This window comes from Crotalus tigris, unplaced genomic scaffold (assembly GCF_016545835.1).
Source record: "Crotalus tigris isolate CLP2741 ecotype Arizona unplaced genomic scaffold, ASM1654583v1 scf7180000017666.379230911805:20528666, whole genome shotgun sequence".
NCBI classification, from domain to species: domain Eukaryota; kingdom Metazoa; phylum Chordata; class Lepidosauria; order Squamata; family Viperidae; genus Crotalus; species Crotalus tigris.
The window spans coordinates 5022651-5039164 of NW_024096552.1; the positions used below are offsets into that span (position 1 = coordinate 5022651).

General features: G+C 45.4%; 1 protein-coding gene across 1 annotated transcript in view; it reads left to right on the top strand.

Annotated features, from left to right (window-relative positions):
• The window catches only part of LOC120305160 (complement C4-like), a 92391-nt gene extending 76426 nt beyond the window's left edge, over nt 1–15965 (top strand). The window contains exons 34-41 of the mRNA XM_039336584.1: nt 2744–2834; nt 3207–3281; nt 5179–5284; nt 6843–6932; nt 8702–8794; nt 11003–11086; nt 13576–13708; nt 15534–15965. Coding sequence (XP_039192518.1) covers nt 2744–2834; nt 3207–3281; nt 5179–5284; nt 6843–6932; nt 8702–8794; nt 11003–11086; nt 13576–13708; nt 15534–15675 — 814 coding nt within the window. The 3' untranslated portion in view covers nt 15676–15965. The remainder of the gene's footprint in view (nt 1–2743; nt 2835–3206; nt 3282–5178; nt 5285–6842; nt 6933–8701; nt 8795–11002; nt 11087–13575; nt 13709–15533) is intronic.
• Nucleotides 15966–16514: the final 549 nt, after the last annotated feature.

The following is a 16514-nucleotide window of genomic DNA, read 5'->3' on the forward strand; positions in this document are numbered from 1 at the left end:
CACGGCGGCGGAGGCCTAAAGCGAAAAGGTTTTATAAAACCCAGCTGAAGGCCTAGGACTGGGGCAACGGTGCACGTGCCCACAGAGAGGGCTCTGAGTGCTGCCTCTGGCACTTGTGCCATAGGTTCACCACTACTGGCATAGGGTTTCCTGCCTGAGCAGGGGGTTGGATTAGAACAGGGCTTTTCAACCAGTGAAATTATATTATATGATTATTATTATAAATAATAATTATATTATTATTATATAATAATAATAATATCATTACAATGACTTAGATGTCCTTCCTGTGGTTGAGCAGGAAGATACTGCAACTTAAAAAAAACAAAAGAAAACAGGATCATTCCAGCAACAATGGTACTCTAAATCAGGGCTTTTCAAGCAGTGGTACGGGTAACACCTGTGGTACATTGGCACCTGGCAGGTGGTACGCGGCCATCCTAGAAAAGTGGTGGGGGAGGGAAATGAACTGAACCAGTGGCAGCACTGGACAAGCCTGAGCAAGAGATGGCTGTAGCTGCAAGGCTGTCAGGGCTCAGTGGAAGGACCAGGATTAGTGCCGCTTTCCAGCTGATCGGCGCTTCTTCAGGGCTGTCAGTGGAAGCTCCAAGATCAGCACCAGGCTCCAGCTGGAAAGCAGCACTGATCCTGGTACTTCTGGTGAGCCCGGAAGAAGCGCCGATCAGCTGGAATGTTGCAGCATCTCCAGGGTCTTGTGATTTACATTCAGATGCTTGGCAACTGATTCATATTTATGACGGTCACAGTGTCCCAGGGTCATGTGAAGTGACCAAAACCTGCTGCAACCACCCAGCAGATGGGGGGGGGAATAAAAACCAAACACCCCCCACCCCACCCCCGCTGCCAATCCCCAACAGAAATGCTCACAACAATGAAAACCTCGGACAGGAGGAAGAGTGCTGCCGGGTGGGCAGGCAGGTGTCTTGCTCGGCTGTGGCTTGAGGGGCACTTTTTTCAGTGCCCTTGTAACTTCCAACAGTCACTAAGCAAACTGTTGTAAGTCAAGGACTACCTGTTACTTTATCACTTTTTTCTCTCTTTTTTTTTTTGGTCATCAAGTTTTTGACACCTTGCTAGGCGACTGGTGGTACTCGGATGTTGCCATATCCTAAAAGTGGTACAATGGGTGAAAAGGTTGAAAAGCCCTGGGCTAGATGACCTCCAAGGTCCCATCCAACTCTGTTATTCTGTAAATAAATGCAGCCCCCTCCCTTTTCTGGGAATCCAACCTAGTACACTCTGCCACATGGCCACAGGCTACTTTTATGTGAACTAGAGAGGAGTTTCTCCGAGACATTTTTCTCAAGTTACTTTCTTGGCTGTGCTCAGGTCCCTCTTATCTGACTGTGTCTTGGTGGTGGCTCTTCCTCCTGCCCTTCCAGGCCATTCCTTCTTCCATCTATCACAGGGGTCTCCAACCCCCAGTCTGTGGACCAATCCTGGGCCGTGGCATGCCAGCAACCCGTCCACACAAACAAGCAAAGACCCATTCACAGGATGCAGGCAGCACACAAAACCACACACTTTCCGGTCCACGGAGAAACTTCTCTCCACGGAACCGGTCCCTGGTGCCCAAAAGGTTGGGGACCTCTGCTCTACCATATCTAACCCTGCCTAGGATGGGGGGGGGCAATTATGATGCTTTGTACAGGTAGTCCTTGATTTACAACCATTCATTTAACGACCGTTCAGAGTTAGAGTGGCCCTGAAAAGAGTGACGAATGACCAGTTGTCACACTAAAAGGACCATTGCATCACCCCACGGTCATGTGATCAGAATCTGGGTGCTCGGCAAATTGGCGCGTATTTATGATGGTGGCAGCATAAGCGATCACCATTTGTAACCTTCCCAGCCGGCTTCTGATAAGCAAAGTCAACGTGGGAAGCCCGATTCGTTTAACAACCTCATGGGTCGCTTTGCAGCTGCAGTGATTCGCTGAACAGCGGTGGCCCCAGGTCGTAAGATGGGGCACAGCCAGTGGTGGAATTCAAATACCTGAACAACCAGTTCTCTTATTTCAGTGGTTCTCAACCTTTTTAATGCCGCGACCCCCAACCGGTCGTAAGTCGAGGACTACTCAACCGGTCGTAAGTTGAGGACTACTCAACTGGTGCAGCACCGTTTGCAGAATGGGACTTTTGGCGGGCTCAGCAGGGCAGAGACAGCCCGGACAATTCCTATTGGCTTTTGAAAGCCAATAGAATTAGACTCTATTCAAGAGAGTCTATTCTATTGGCTTTCAAAAGCCAATAGAATAAAAGGGAGGAGCACAGCTAAGGAAAAGGGGAAAAAAATGGCAGACTGCGTTGTTTGGCAACCCCCGTGAAACAGTCGTTAGATCCCAAATGGGGTCCCGACCCACAGGTTGAGAACCACTATCTTATTTGATGCAGGCCTGGGCCTCTTCTCCAGGCCTCCAAGGCCTAGACTGGACTTCTGGAAGCCAGCCAGTTCTCCAAATGCAGCAAAATTTAGCTACTGGTTCTGCCGAACCAGCGCAAACCAGCTGAATCCCACCACCGGGCACAGCACACTTAATATTTGTCTTGCTTAAGAGTGGGCATGTTGGGCTCAGTCGTGGTTGTAACTCAAGGACTACCCGTAGCAACATTTATGTGGTCCAGTTCATCCAACTGTCATTGTCTGATGTTTCTATTAAATCGCCCAGGTCAAACAAAAGACATTAAACAATCTCTCCCACCTCCCAACCTTTTTCTACAGGAGACAACGGGGGGCTCATGTTTCTGGCATGGTCATCGTTGACATCAGCCTGTTGAGTGGCTTTCAGCCTGATGAGATGGACCTTGCTCAGGTAGATCTTGGCAAAGTACTGTATTTCCCTTTAATATAGGAAAAGTGTGGTTACTCAGACCTACCTCCACGCAGAAACTCTTGGATCTGGATATCCCTCAACTTGTCCACATTTAGTTGGGCGAAGTAGAGACTGGAGGCTAAAACACTGAGAATGCAGGACTTCTCCATGTCTTACTGTTTTCTAGCCACTTTTGAGCTTGGCGGAAAATCCGACTTGTAGACTTCAACTCCCAGAATTCCTCAGCCAGCTCTGCGGGGCTACGGTTCCTGCCGATCTCCATCAAGTTCATCTTCCTTCTTCCCTACAGTTTGGGAGATCTGCTTACTTGTCGTATTTCTTACGACTGTTCTGTCCCTCCTTTCTCCGCAGCTGCAAGAGGTCCCCGACCAATACATCAACCACTGGGAGATTCAAGGACAACAGCTGCTCCTGTATTTTGACCAGGTGACAAAATAATCCATTCAGAGGGGCTGTTGGAGAAGGCACAGTTTTACTGAGATGTTCAGATGGGGTCCTTGGTGGCTTCAGAGCTGAGTTTGTTTGAAGAAGTTCCATTATCCAACTGACTAACATCACCAATTGGGCAACGGCTGCAAGCAAACAGCCAGGCTGAGAGGGCCCCAAGGATTCCACAGATCAGCCCTGATCTTTATGCCCTACGCCAGTGATGGTGAACCTTTTAGAGACCAAGTGTCCAAAAACCTCCCCCCCCCCGTCCCCATTCCACCTACTGCCCTGCCTGCTCCGCCCCTGCCCGCCCCTTGCCCCGCCCGCCCAGCCATGCACCGCCTCCATGGCCTGCCGCAGATCACCCAGGCAGCCCTGTAGAGCCATGACAGCCACGCCCTCCGCCCACACCCCGCAGCATCATCTGCACGCTATGGGGCATGAGGGCGGAGTCTTGTCTCTGCTGCCCAGCTATGTCCTTAGCTGCGCTGCTCCGTGCAGGCTGCGCCTCGGGGCGACTCTCCTCCAGGGGGGCTGCTGGTGAGGAGGGGGTGCGGGGGGAGGTGGGGCTGGGGCAATGGCACACGTGCCCACAGAGAGGGCTCTGAGTGCCGTCTCTGGCACGCATGCCATAGGTTCGCCACCATTGCCCTACGCTCTCATCTACTAAAGCCAGATGTACTTCTCCATGCCTGTGTGGGAAGAGAAAGCACACAGGCAGTCCTCAATTTACGATCATTTATTTAACAACTGTTCAGAGTTACGACGATGTTGAAAAAAAGTGACTTAGGACCGGTCCTCACACTTAATGACCATTGCAGCATCTCTGCAGTCCCATGATTGAAATTCCGGCGCTTAGCAGCCATCATGTATTTACGATGATTGCCGCATCCATGATCCGTGACATTGTGACATTCTGGCAAGGGGTGTGGAGGGGGAGGACACGTGTGGTTATAACTTGAGGACTACCTGCAAGCCACTGATATCTGCCTTTTTTAGACAACGCAGTTCCTTCCAAAGGCTGGAGTCTTAATTTTGATCATCCCTGTTACTTTCTTTTTGAAGCTCATCTTGGTTCACTGCCCTTCATCATTGTTTGTAAAAGAGCTAAATTGATGCCCAGCTTCATTTGCCTCCTCCAAACAGCAACCCACCCACCCAACCCCTAAGTTGGACTATACACCCATCATCCTTAACCAGCACCCTTCTTGTTTATGTTTTCTGTGAATGACTGGAACTATAGCCAACACATCCAGAGGTCAGCAAGTGGGGGTGAGGGAGGGAGCTGAACTGAACTGAACTACAGATAGTCGGAGGGAGCTGAACTGAACTGAACTACAGATAGTCCTTGACGTATGACCACAATTGAGCCCCAAATTTTTATGTTGCTAAGTGAAACATTTGTTAAGTGAATTTTGCTTAACTTTACAACTTTTCTTGCCACAGTTGTTAAATGAATCTCCACAGTTGTTAAGCTGGTAATACAGTTGATCAGTGAATCTGGTCTTCCCATCAACTTTGCTTGTCAGAAGTGGCGCAAAGGGGGAATCACATGACCCCAGGGACATGCGAACATCACAAATATAAGTCAGTTGTCAAGCATCCAAATTTTGATCATGTGACCATGGGGATTCTGCAGTGGTTGTGTGAAAAACAGTCGTAAGTCCCTTTTTTTTCCAGTTCCGTTGTGACTTTGAACAGTCAACAAATGAATTGTTGTAAGTCAAGGACTTTCTGTATTTGCAAAAATAATAAAAGCGGAATATAAACCAAGAAACAAACCAACCTGTAAGTTGATTGTCCAATTTGCTCCCGAATGGAGGATTGTACCCTAGATCACAGAAGAAATGTAGAATATAGGCTTTTAAGTTTAAATATTTCTTTATGTTTCCAGGCCCCAGAATCCGGTCGTGAGTGTGTCGCTTTCAGGGCCAAACAGGTGGTTTCTGTGGGAAAACTGCAACCAGCCAGTGCTACCGTCTACGACTTCTACGAACCCAGTAAGTCAAAGCAAACAACAGTTGTGAGGGGAGCTGGTAGGATGCATTTTTTAAAAAAAAAATCAGTCTTTGACGGGCACAAATGACGTGTCAGATGTGCTATGATATCTCCAGAACAGGCATGACTGAATGTTTGTAAAGACTGTTTCAAAAGAGAAGGCTAATTTTGTAGCGTGGGCAGTCCTCGACTTAACAACCGCAATTGGGAGCAGAACCTCTGTCATAAATCGTTGCAGTTGTCAGTCAAGTCTGACCTGATTTTACAACCATTTTTACCACAGTTGTTAAATGAATCGCTGTGGTCCTTAAGCACATCGCACAGTCCATTAGTCTAATATTGGCTTATTTCAGCGAGTATGGCCTCCCGTCTCAAAAGCACAAGTCGTAGTGTCTAACCACAGTTAAAAAAATGCCATCAACAACAACATAGTACTGTATGTGGAAAATCAGAAGCCAAGATAAAAGCAAACAAACACCCCTAAAATCTTCATCAATATCACTGTTTCACAGACTCTGGCCTGCAGTCTGACCCTGCCACACACGTACACCTGGCAACACAGCCATGTCTTTAAGGCAGTGGTTCTCAACCTGTGGGTCGGGACCCCATTTGGGGTCGAATGACCATTTCACGGGGGTCGCCAACCAATGCAGTCCGCCATTTTTTCCCCCTTTTCCTTAGCTGTGCTACTCCCTTTTATTCTATTGGCTTTTGAAAGCCAATCGAATAGACTCTCTTGAATAGAGTCTAATTCTATTGGCTTTCAAAAGCCAATAGGAATTGTCCAGGCTGTCTCTGCCCTGCTGAGCCCACCAAAAGTCCCATTCTGCAAACGGTGCTGCACCAGTTGAGTAGTCCTCGACTTACAACTGGTTGGGGGTCGCGGCATTAAAAAGGTTGAGAACTACTGCTTTAAGGCCTTAGGACAGAGGTCTCCAACCTGTGGGCTGCAGCCCACTACCGGGCTGTGGCCTCCTGGCCACTGGGCCGTGGAATAGGCTGGCCAATGCGCGCACATGTGTGCGTGCACTCCTCCCCACTCATGCTAACGCCACCGCCACTATGCCATGCGGCAAAAACAGGGCTCTGCATGGTGAAAACGGGCAGTGCTAGCAACCGTGTGGCAAAAACGGGGCAGTGCTAGCGACTGACACGCAGACACTAGCACCACCCCCTTTGCATTTTGCATGCTCACGGCCCCATTTGTGTCCGCACGCATGCATAAAATGCTTCCCCATCCCTTTCCCTCCGGTCTGCCAATCTAGAAAGGTTGAAGACCTCTGCCTTAGGAAATGTCAACAGGGTTGAGGCTAGTTTGATCTCTGGGAGTGGGGAGATGTTGCAAAGAGCAAGTTCCCAAAGAGAGAAAACTTTCTTTTTGGGTCCCACCAGACAGTAGTCTCCGATGGACGGGACCCAGAACACACCTCTCCTACTGGGTCTGATGGGATGTTTAGGCACAGTTAGGGAGAGGCAGTTTATCAAATAAGCTTAGCTCCTCATATTAACCCAGCTGCTGCTTTTCTCTTTAGTTTCTGACTGTTCTATCTCCCCTTGCAGGTCAACGTTGTAGCATCTTCTACGGGGCTCCAAATAAGCCACAGTATGTCTCCGCGTTGTGCTCAGATGATGTCTGCCAGTGTGCTGAAGGTAAAGTTACCCGGACATGACAGTGGGTTTTAAGGGCTCTGAATTAAGGCCTTCAGTTAAGGCCTGAGGCACCATGGACTGCCTTCTTCCTTCCACATCACAAGTAGAGCCCGGGTTTACTTCTGCAAGGTCAGCCAGAAAGGTGGATTCTCGCGGATCGTTTAAGGTGAATGCAGCTGATCTGCTCTCACTTGAAACCACCAGGCAGTTGGACAAAGGATTGTCTGAATAGCTTCTCTTTGCAATCAGGAATACGGTCTTGAGCATGCCTGGCTGAGGAATTCTGGGAGTTGAAGTCCACAAGTCATAAAAGGGCCAAGTTTGAAGACCCCTGTTCTTGAGGATGATTTTCAGGAATGCAACTGAGGAAGGAGGAATCAAAATAATATGGAGCCTTTCTAGTAATTGCCAAACCCTACAGTGAGGCTGTTCTTCTTATGATACAGTCCTCTAACACCGTGGCTGAATATTAAAAGATTAGGACTTAATCATACACACAGACACACAGAGAGACAACACACACATTGATGATGATGCTCTGTGCAAGATCTGGTAAATGCCTGTATCACAACTGCCCTCCCGGTATTAAAATATCCATAGCCACTGTGTTTGCTCACTGTAACCACACTTAATTGTTAGTATAAAATTTCTGATGGTTGATGCCAAAAGAACTACTATTTTTGGAAAGGCTCTTTGAGAACGTGAGGCCACTGCAAAAGCCTTCTTGTTTTGTCCACTTTCTCCAGTTTTTAATCATTAAAACAACTAGCTAAACTCCCACGTGAAATTAGATTTCTCTCTCAGCCACGCAGGAGTTAAACGCTAGATCTCCCCTTTCATTATGTTGAGACTCTAGAAAGAGTACAGAGAAGAGCAACAAAGATGATCAGGGGACTGGAGGCTAAAGCATATAAGGAACGGCTGCTGGAATTGGGCATGTCTAGTTTAATGAACAGAAGGATGAGGGGGGGACATGATAGCAGTGTTTCAATATCTCAGGGGCTGCCACAAAAAAGAGTGAGTCGAGCTATTCTCCAATGCTCCAGAGGGCAGGACAAGAAGCAATGGATGGAAACTTGTCAAGGAGAGAAGCAACCTAGAACTGAGGAGAAACTTCCTGACAGTTAGAACAATTAATCAGTGGAACAACCTGCCTCCAGAAGCGGTGAATGCTCCAATACTGGAAGGTTTTAAGAAGAGACTGGACAGCCATTTGTCTGAAATGGTATAGGGCAGTGGTGGCAAACCTATGGCACTGGTGCCAGAGGCGGCACTCAGAGCCCTCTCTGTGGGCACACGTGCCGTCGCTCCACTCCTAGGCCTTCAGCTGGGTTTTATAAAACCTTTTCGCTTTAGGCCTCCGCTGCCATGTGCAAAAAAAAAAAAAAAAGAGGTTCAATCAGTCAATTTCAATTTCTCGCGGGGGAAAAAAAAGATCTTGCAAAGTTGGAATTGATTGATTGAACTTTTTAGTCCCATCCAGTCTGCCGCAGCCACGCCCACCCAATGGGCCACGCCCACCCAGCACCCGACGATGCATAAGTGGGTTTTGGGTTGCAGTTTGGGCACTCGGTCTCTAAAAGGTTCGCCATCACTTGTATAGGGTTTCCTGCCTGAGCAGGGGGTTGGACTAGATGACCTCCAAGGTACCTTCCAACTTTATTATTATTATTACTATTATTATTATTATTATTATTATCATCATCATCATCATCATCATCAAGGTGGTATCCAGGAATTGAACTGTATTTCTCCCTTCTGCCAAACAGGTGCCTGCCCACGTCTGAAGCGTAGCCTGGAGGATGCAATCACAGAAGAGAACCGGATGAACTTCGCCTGTTACAGTCCCCGTGTGCAATATGGTAAGAGATGGACTGGAGATCCTCACTCTCTGCAGCCTGGATACCTTGAGCTGATTTCAATTTTCTCCCCTGAAAATTTGCAAACGTTGCTTATTCTCACACTCCTGGAGACCTGTACCTCACAATTCAGGTCCTCGGGCCTTTTCCTTTCCTTCACCTGGGCCTCTTTTCATTTCTGCGAACATTTTGGTCAACGTTGGCATGAGGGGAGGCGCCTGGTGATCAAACTGAGAGTTGCAGTTTTGCAAAATCTCCCTCCCTCCCCTATTGTGTCCATGGAGGAGAACTTTTGAAATTAAAAAAGCTGTGAAAGTAAAGGAAATTGACAAAGAGAATTTTAATGCCTAGACTTGGAAAAGAAGGAGAAGGGGAAGCAGTAACTTAGGTGGCAGAGGAGGAGGTGGAGCGAGGTAGGGATATAATTTCAGATGGCATATAAATTTGAAGGAGGAGAAAGTGGCCTGCGTTTGTCCTTCCACAGTATTATTATTGGGCCACTTGATCAATTAACAGTAATAACAAAAAGCAGTAGAAACGCCAATAGAAGCTGTGTACTTAGCGCCATACCAAAAATTGTGGAAAAGCTCTTGGACACTATAGGAATAGATAAAATCTCATCAATTATATATATAAAAAAAATTCCATTACTTGGAACAGTGCTATATTCTGACATTACCTTTACCCAAGATTCTGGGAATTCTGGGAGTTGAAGTCCACCCATCTTCAAGTGGCGAAGGTTGAGAAACACTGATCCACGGAATGCCTTCGGCTGACTGGCACTTTCCATCAAGCTTTTCAGACCTCATAAACCCAGGCTGAGCGCTCTTTTAGAAGAACACACTGCTGTTTTTTAAACATGGTTTAGTTCTGTCTTGAAAGAGCATAGCTCTGTGTTGCACAGAATGTCCATTTAAGGAAGAGCCCTGTTCATCTATGTTTATTTTATTAGTTGTGTCTCCATTGGGTGCTAGATAGATTTTCTACTGGTAATCTATTTCACCCTCTTTTATATTTTACTGTTTACTGTTTCTTATTTCTACACTGAGAGCTTATGCACTGGAGACTAATTCCTCGTATGTCTAATCACACTTGGCCAATAAAGAATTCTGTTCTGTTCTGTGTTCCATTCTGTTCTGTTCCATTCCGTTCTGTTCTATATTCCATTCCGTTCCATTCCATGCCATTCCACTCCATTCCATTCCATTCCACTCCACTCCACTCCACTCTCCACTCCACCCCACATACCACTCCATTCCATTCCACTCCACTCCACTCCACATACCACTCCACTCCACTCCATTCTATTATATTCTATTCTTTGCTCTTCTGTTCTATTCTATTCTTGTACACAGCAGTATAATGCTTCCCTTAACTGGTTATTGTTCCTGGGATCAGTTTAGAGCATCAACAGCTCTTCTGGCTTTTTGCACAGTATGCCACAGTTACTTATGCGCATCGGTGGTAGACCAGCACTATTTCCTATTCCTTTCCGGCTTTGATAACTGTTGTTAGTACAGCCCAATCACAATTCCTCCATGGCTATCCCTGACTACTTTGGGTTCTGCCAGCCACAAGGTCAGAACTGGGCTCCTTGGTCTCTCTCTGCCAGCACTGACCGTCCCCTGCGCCATTGTGCAATGTTGAAGCCCACTGATTATCAATCCCTTCCTCCTGCTTTACCCCCAGCTCCCTTCCACTCCTCCTGTCAGCTAGGATATTTTGAATGCAGATTTAGTGCACTCTCAGAAGAGCCCCTGCTCAGAAATAGCCTCTAAGAGTTCGTAGGTGGGGTTGACTGGTTTTTACCAAGAATGAGATCTTGTAGCACTTATCATCTATTAGCTGGGAAATTGGGCAGGTGGCCCGACCTATTCTTCTAAGATTCCATCCAAATTTGACCCGTCCCCTCCAAATTAAAGGAAGTGGTTAGTGGTGTTTTTTTTTCCTCCCTGCTGGTCAGGGATGTTTAAGTGGGAGAGAAAACAAAGCCAGGGGAATCCGCCACTCCCTTTGGTTAACTTGACCTCAAATGAATAAGTCAGCACTGCTTGCTGGACTCATTACTTTTTAGCTGAACAAGGATTGGCACTGAAGGCGACACTGTGCATGCCAAGTATTTTCCTGCTACCTCAGGGATCAGTGGAGAAACATCCCTAATTCTGGTCATTAATAGGGCAAAAGATGAGAGCTTTGGTCTCCTCTTTGTAGCGTTCCTGGTTCGAGTGGAGCGGGAGAGCCAAGAAAGTGCCTTCCGGATCTATGAAGTTAAAATCAAGGAGCCCCTTCAATTCAGTAAGTAGCCTTCCTTTCACAGGGTTTTTGTTGCATCAATTTTGCTACCATAGGAGATGATCGGACTGAGCCTGAGGGAGGAATCAAATGCGTCATCAGTCTCCAGTCCCCTTGCACTCACAAGAGATCTAGGTCCAGTCCACCTTGAATTCCTTTGACTCTTATCTACCGCCAGTTTGTTTTGACCATCAGTAATTCAGCTTCTTGTGGAGAACTTTAGCATATAATGAACCTATATATTCATCTGAATGGCCTGGACCCCGATTACCCTTACTTGACAACTACCTATTGTATTATGTCTGTATGTATTAGAAGAGAAGAAAAGAGAAGAGAAAAGAAAATAGAACAAAAATAGAATAAAATAGAATATAGAATAAAACAGGAATAGAGAATAGAATAGAATAGAATAGAATAGAATAGAATAGAATAGAATAGAATAGAATAGAATAGAATAGAAAATAGAATAGAATAGGAATAGAATAGAATAGAATAGAATAGAACAGGAATAGAGAATAGAATAGAATAGAATAGAATAGAATAGAATAGAATAGAAAATAGAATAGAATAGAATAGAATAGGAATAGAATAGAATAGAATAGAATAGAATAGAACAGGAATAGAGAATAGAATAGAATAGAATAGAATAGAATAGAATAGAATAGAATAGAATAGAATAGAATAGAATAGAATAGGAATAGAATAGGACAGGAATAGAGAATAAAATAAAACAGGAATAGAGAATAGAATAAAACAGGAATATAGAATAGAATAGAATAGAATAGAATAGAATAGAATAGAATAGAATAGAATAAAACAGGAATAGAGAATAGAATAGGAATAGGAATAGAATAGAATAGAATAGAATAGAATAGAATAGAATAGAATAGAATAGAATAGAATAGAATAGAATAGAATAGGAATAGAATAGGACAGGAATAGAGAATAAAATAAAACAGGAATAGAGAATAGAATAAAACAGGAATATAGAATAGAATAGAATAGAATAGAATAGAATAGAATAGAATAGAATAGAATAAAACAGGAATAGAGAATAGAATAGGAATAGGAATAGAATAGAATAGAATAGAATAGAATAGAATAGAACAGAATAGAACAGGAATAGAGAATAAAATAAAACAGGAATAGAGAATAGAATAGAATAGAATAGAATAGAATAGAATAAAACAGGAATAGAGAATAGAATAGAATAGGAATAGAATAGAACAGAATAGGACAGGAATAGAGAATAAAATAAAACAGGAATAGAGAATAGAATAAAACAGGAATATAGAATAGAATAGAATAGAATAGAATAGAATAGAATAGAATAAAACAGGAATAGAGAATAGAATAGAATAGGAATAGAATAGAATAGAATAGAATAGAATAGAATAGAATAGAATAGAATAGAATAGAATAGAATAGAAAATAGAATAAAACAGGAATAGAGAATAGAATAGAATGGAATATAGAATAAAACAGGAATAGAGAATAGACTGGGAAATAGAATAAAACAGGAATAGAGAATAGAACACAATAGAATAGAATAGAATAGAACAAAACAGAACAGAACAGAACAGAATAGAATAGAATAGTGGGAAGGGACCTTGTAGGTCATCTAGTCCAACCCCCTGCCCAGGCAAGAGACCCTACCTACACCATTTCTGACAAATGGCAGTCCAAACTCTTCTTGAAAGCTTCCAGTGATGAAGCTCCCACAACTTCTGAAGGCAATCTGTTCCATTGGTTGCTCGTTCTCACTGTCAAATATTGACCAAGTTTCAGAAAGTTAAGGCTCAGATGCCACTAGGATTTCTAGCATACTTTGGTCAGCTGTGTTGCAACATGACCATGTGATGTTGTGACCATTGGGCTGTACAGCCAACGGTTTTTTAACTCAGGGGAAATGGCTGCAAACACAGTCTTGCCCCCAGAGCATTGAGGGAGATCAGTGGAAGGGCACCCTAGTGGGAAAACGATGAATCTACAGGTAATTTAATTTACAACAGTTTATTTAGTGACTGTTTAAAGTTATAATGGCACTAAAAAACAATGACTTATGACCGTTTTTCACATTTACAACTATTGCAGCCTCCCCACGGTCCTGTGATCTAAATTCAGACGCCTGGCAACCGACTCATCTTTATGACGGCTGCAGTGTCCCGGGGTCATGTGATCACCTCTCGTGACCTTCTGACAAAGTCAAGGGGGAAGCCAGATTCACTTAGCGACCGTGTTGCTAACTTAACAACTGCAGTGATTCACTTAACAATCGTGTCAAGAAACGTCATAAAATGGCGTAAAACTCATTTAACAACTGTTTCGCTTAGCAACAGAAATTTTGGGCTCAGCTGTGGTCCTAAGTCAAGGACTACTTGCAGACGCTAGGGCAGTTGAAAAGTGCACCGCCTTGTTTGATGCCTTCATATATTTTTTTCAGATTTTCAACCTTAGATTTTTTTTTTTTCTCTCTCTCTCTCTCTCTATAGCTGCAGACTCCAGAATTGAAGCCGGCCAGATCCGTCGCTTTGTGGTTCGGGCTGCTTGCAAGACCCGCCTGGCTGCAGGCAAAGAATATTTGTTGATGGGACACGACGGGGAAACGCGTGATTCAAATGAGCGGTAGGTTGGGAAACAAGACAGGAAAATTTGGCGTGTAGTGTGTCGGCAGACAGACAGGAAGACCAAATGCAGAAGTGTGCAGTTAGAGGTCCTTGACACTTATGAGCATGGAGAAGGGAGTTCAGTTAAGTATATAACAACAACAGCAACAAAGGAATTCACATCAAAGTTTGTTATGAAGTAATAGTTACAATCTAATATTAGAGAGAGAGAGAGAGAGAGAAATAATAAGAGAGAGATGGATGGTTGGATGGATCAGACATGTCAAACACAAGGCCCGGGGGCCAGATGCAGCCCGCGAAGTGATTTCATGTGGCCCGCGACTCCATCCCGGAAACAGTGAGGGAACGGCCCCTGCTGCCTTGGCCCTGGCCCAGGTCAGTCTGGAGCCAATGTACAATTTTGTGGTGGCCATTTATGCTGAAACGCATTCAGTCTTAGCTCCACAAGGCTGTCTAGAAACAATGAGGAACCAGCCCCTGCTGTGTTGGCCCCGCCTCCTGGGTGTATGCTGGGGAGGTGTCACCCTTTGTGAGGAATGAAGAAATGGACCATGCCTTGGCGCTTGCCCCGGTCCCACCCCCTTCTGCCAGAGACCCTCAGATCTGTCCCACTCCTGCCCAGGCCCCCACAGGCACCTTTGACCCGAACGATGTAGAACTGGCCATGCCCACCCAGTAGGTTGCACCCAACCTGGCCACACCCGCCCGGCCCCCTGAGGGCAACCGCAATGCTGATGTGGCCCTCAATGAAATTGAGTTTGACACCCCTGAGCTAGATGATGGATGGATGGATGGATGGATGGAGATTTAGGTAGATGGATAGATATAGATCAGTGGTTCTCAATCTTTTTAATGCCGCGACCCCCAACCGGTCGTAAGTCGAGGACTACTCAACCGGTCGTAAGTCGAGGACTACTCAACTGGTGCAGCACCATTTGCAGAATGGGACTTTTGGCGGGCTCAGCAGGGCAGAGCCAGCTTGGACAATTCCTATTGGCTTTTGAAAGCCAATAGAATTAGACTCTATTCAAGAGAGTCTATTCTATTGGCTTTCAAAAGCCAATAGAATAAAAAGGAGTAGCACGGCTAAGGAAAAGGGGGAAAAAATGGCGGACTGCGTTGTTTGGCGACCCCCGTGAAATGGTTGTTCGACCCCAAATGGGGTCCCGACCCACAGGTTGAGAACCACTGATATAGATGATAGGTAGGTAGGTAGGTAGGTAGGTAGGTGGATGGATGGATGGATGGATGGATGGATGGATGGATGGATGGATGGATGGATGGACGGACAGATGATGGATGGATGGATGGATGGATGGATGGATGGATGGATGGATGGATAAATAGATGAGAGACACAGAGAGAATGGAGGGATTTGAAGAAGACACGTTATGCAGTTCATCGGTGGACACAGAGGTGGCTCTGCCCAGAATTTAGCCTACGGGGGCACTGAAAATCCATTGTTGTAGTAACTGTGGGTGTTATTCTATGATGCCGCTCATGGTTGTTTATCAGTTTTAGTAGTGCCTGTTCCCAAAGCCTGCAGAGGCTTCATAGCATACAGCTCGCCAGCAGGTTCTGTCCCTTGGGTGGATGTCACGGGGTTTCTTTCACAGTGTCTTCCTAGCGCTTGTTGTGGTCCACCACACCGTCACTCCCCTAGATTCCAGAACACTGTAGAACAACGGTGGTCGTCCATTCTGATGACATGTCCCATCCATTTCATCTGGGTTCTGATAATCAGGGACTCAAATGCTGCCTCTCCGACCTTCAGGGACGGGGTGTCATGCCAGACTTGAACTCAGTGCTCTTTCTTTCTGCAGCCCCCAGTACCTGCTGGATAAGAATTCCTGGATAGAAGAGCAGCCAGATCCTCGGCGTTGTAAAGCCACCCAGTATCGCAACACCTGCCAGGAGCTTCAGTCTTTCACTACCTCCTTTGGTATAAACGGCTGCCGCATCTGAGCCAAATACCCCTTGCGCCTCTGACTACTCTGACTCACCAGGAACTGCACCTCTTTTATGGAATACCCCCTGGCTGAAAACCTCTTCTTGATTGCTGTGTTGTGAGTCACTTAAAGCTTTGTGATTAGAGGATCTGAAGACAAAAGAAGAGTCTGACAGCATCAGAGCAGAATAACAGAGTTGGGAGGGACCGTGGAGGTCTTCTAGTCCAACCCCCTGCTCAAGCAGGAGACCCTATAGTACCATGCCAGACAAATGGCTGTCCAATCTCTTTGTAAAAACCTCCAGTGTTGGAGCATTCACAACTTGTGCAGGCAAGTTGTTCCACTGATTAATTGTTCTGTCAGGAAATTTCTCTTTCGTTCTAGGTTGGTTTTCTCCTTGGTTAGTTTTCTTGTCTTGCTTTGGAGAATTGATTGATTCCCTCTTCTTTGTGGCAGCCCCTCAGATATTGGAACACTGCTATCATGGCACCCCTAATCCTTCTTTTCACTAAACTAGACATGCCCACTTCCTGCAACCGTTCTTTGTATGTTTTAGCCTCCAACCCCCTGATCATCTTTGTTGCTCATCTTTGCACTCCTCAACACCTTTTTTTATATTGTGGCAACCAAAACTGGATGCAGTATTCCAAATCTGGTCCAACCGAGACATTCGGTAAGGCAAACTGAAGTAATTTTTAACAGAAAACAGGCCAGAAATAAATTACCTCTAAGTTGGGATGTCTTGTAGAGTTTGGCTCAATGTGACAACCATTCCTTTGAAAGTGTTTCATTCTCTTCAAAATGGTTGTTACTACAGAATCATTTCTGTTCTGATGTGAGTGAATTTCAGGGTGT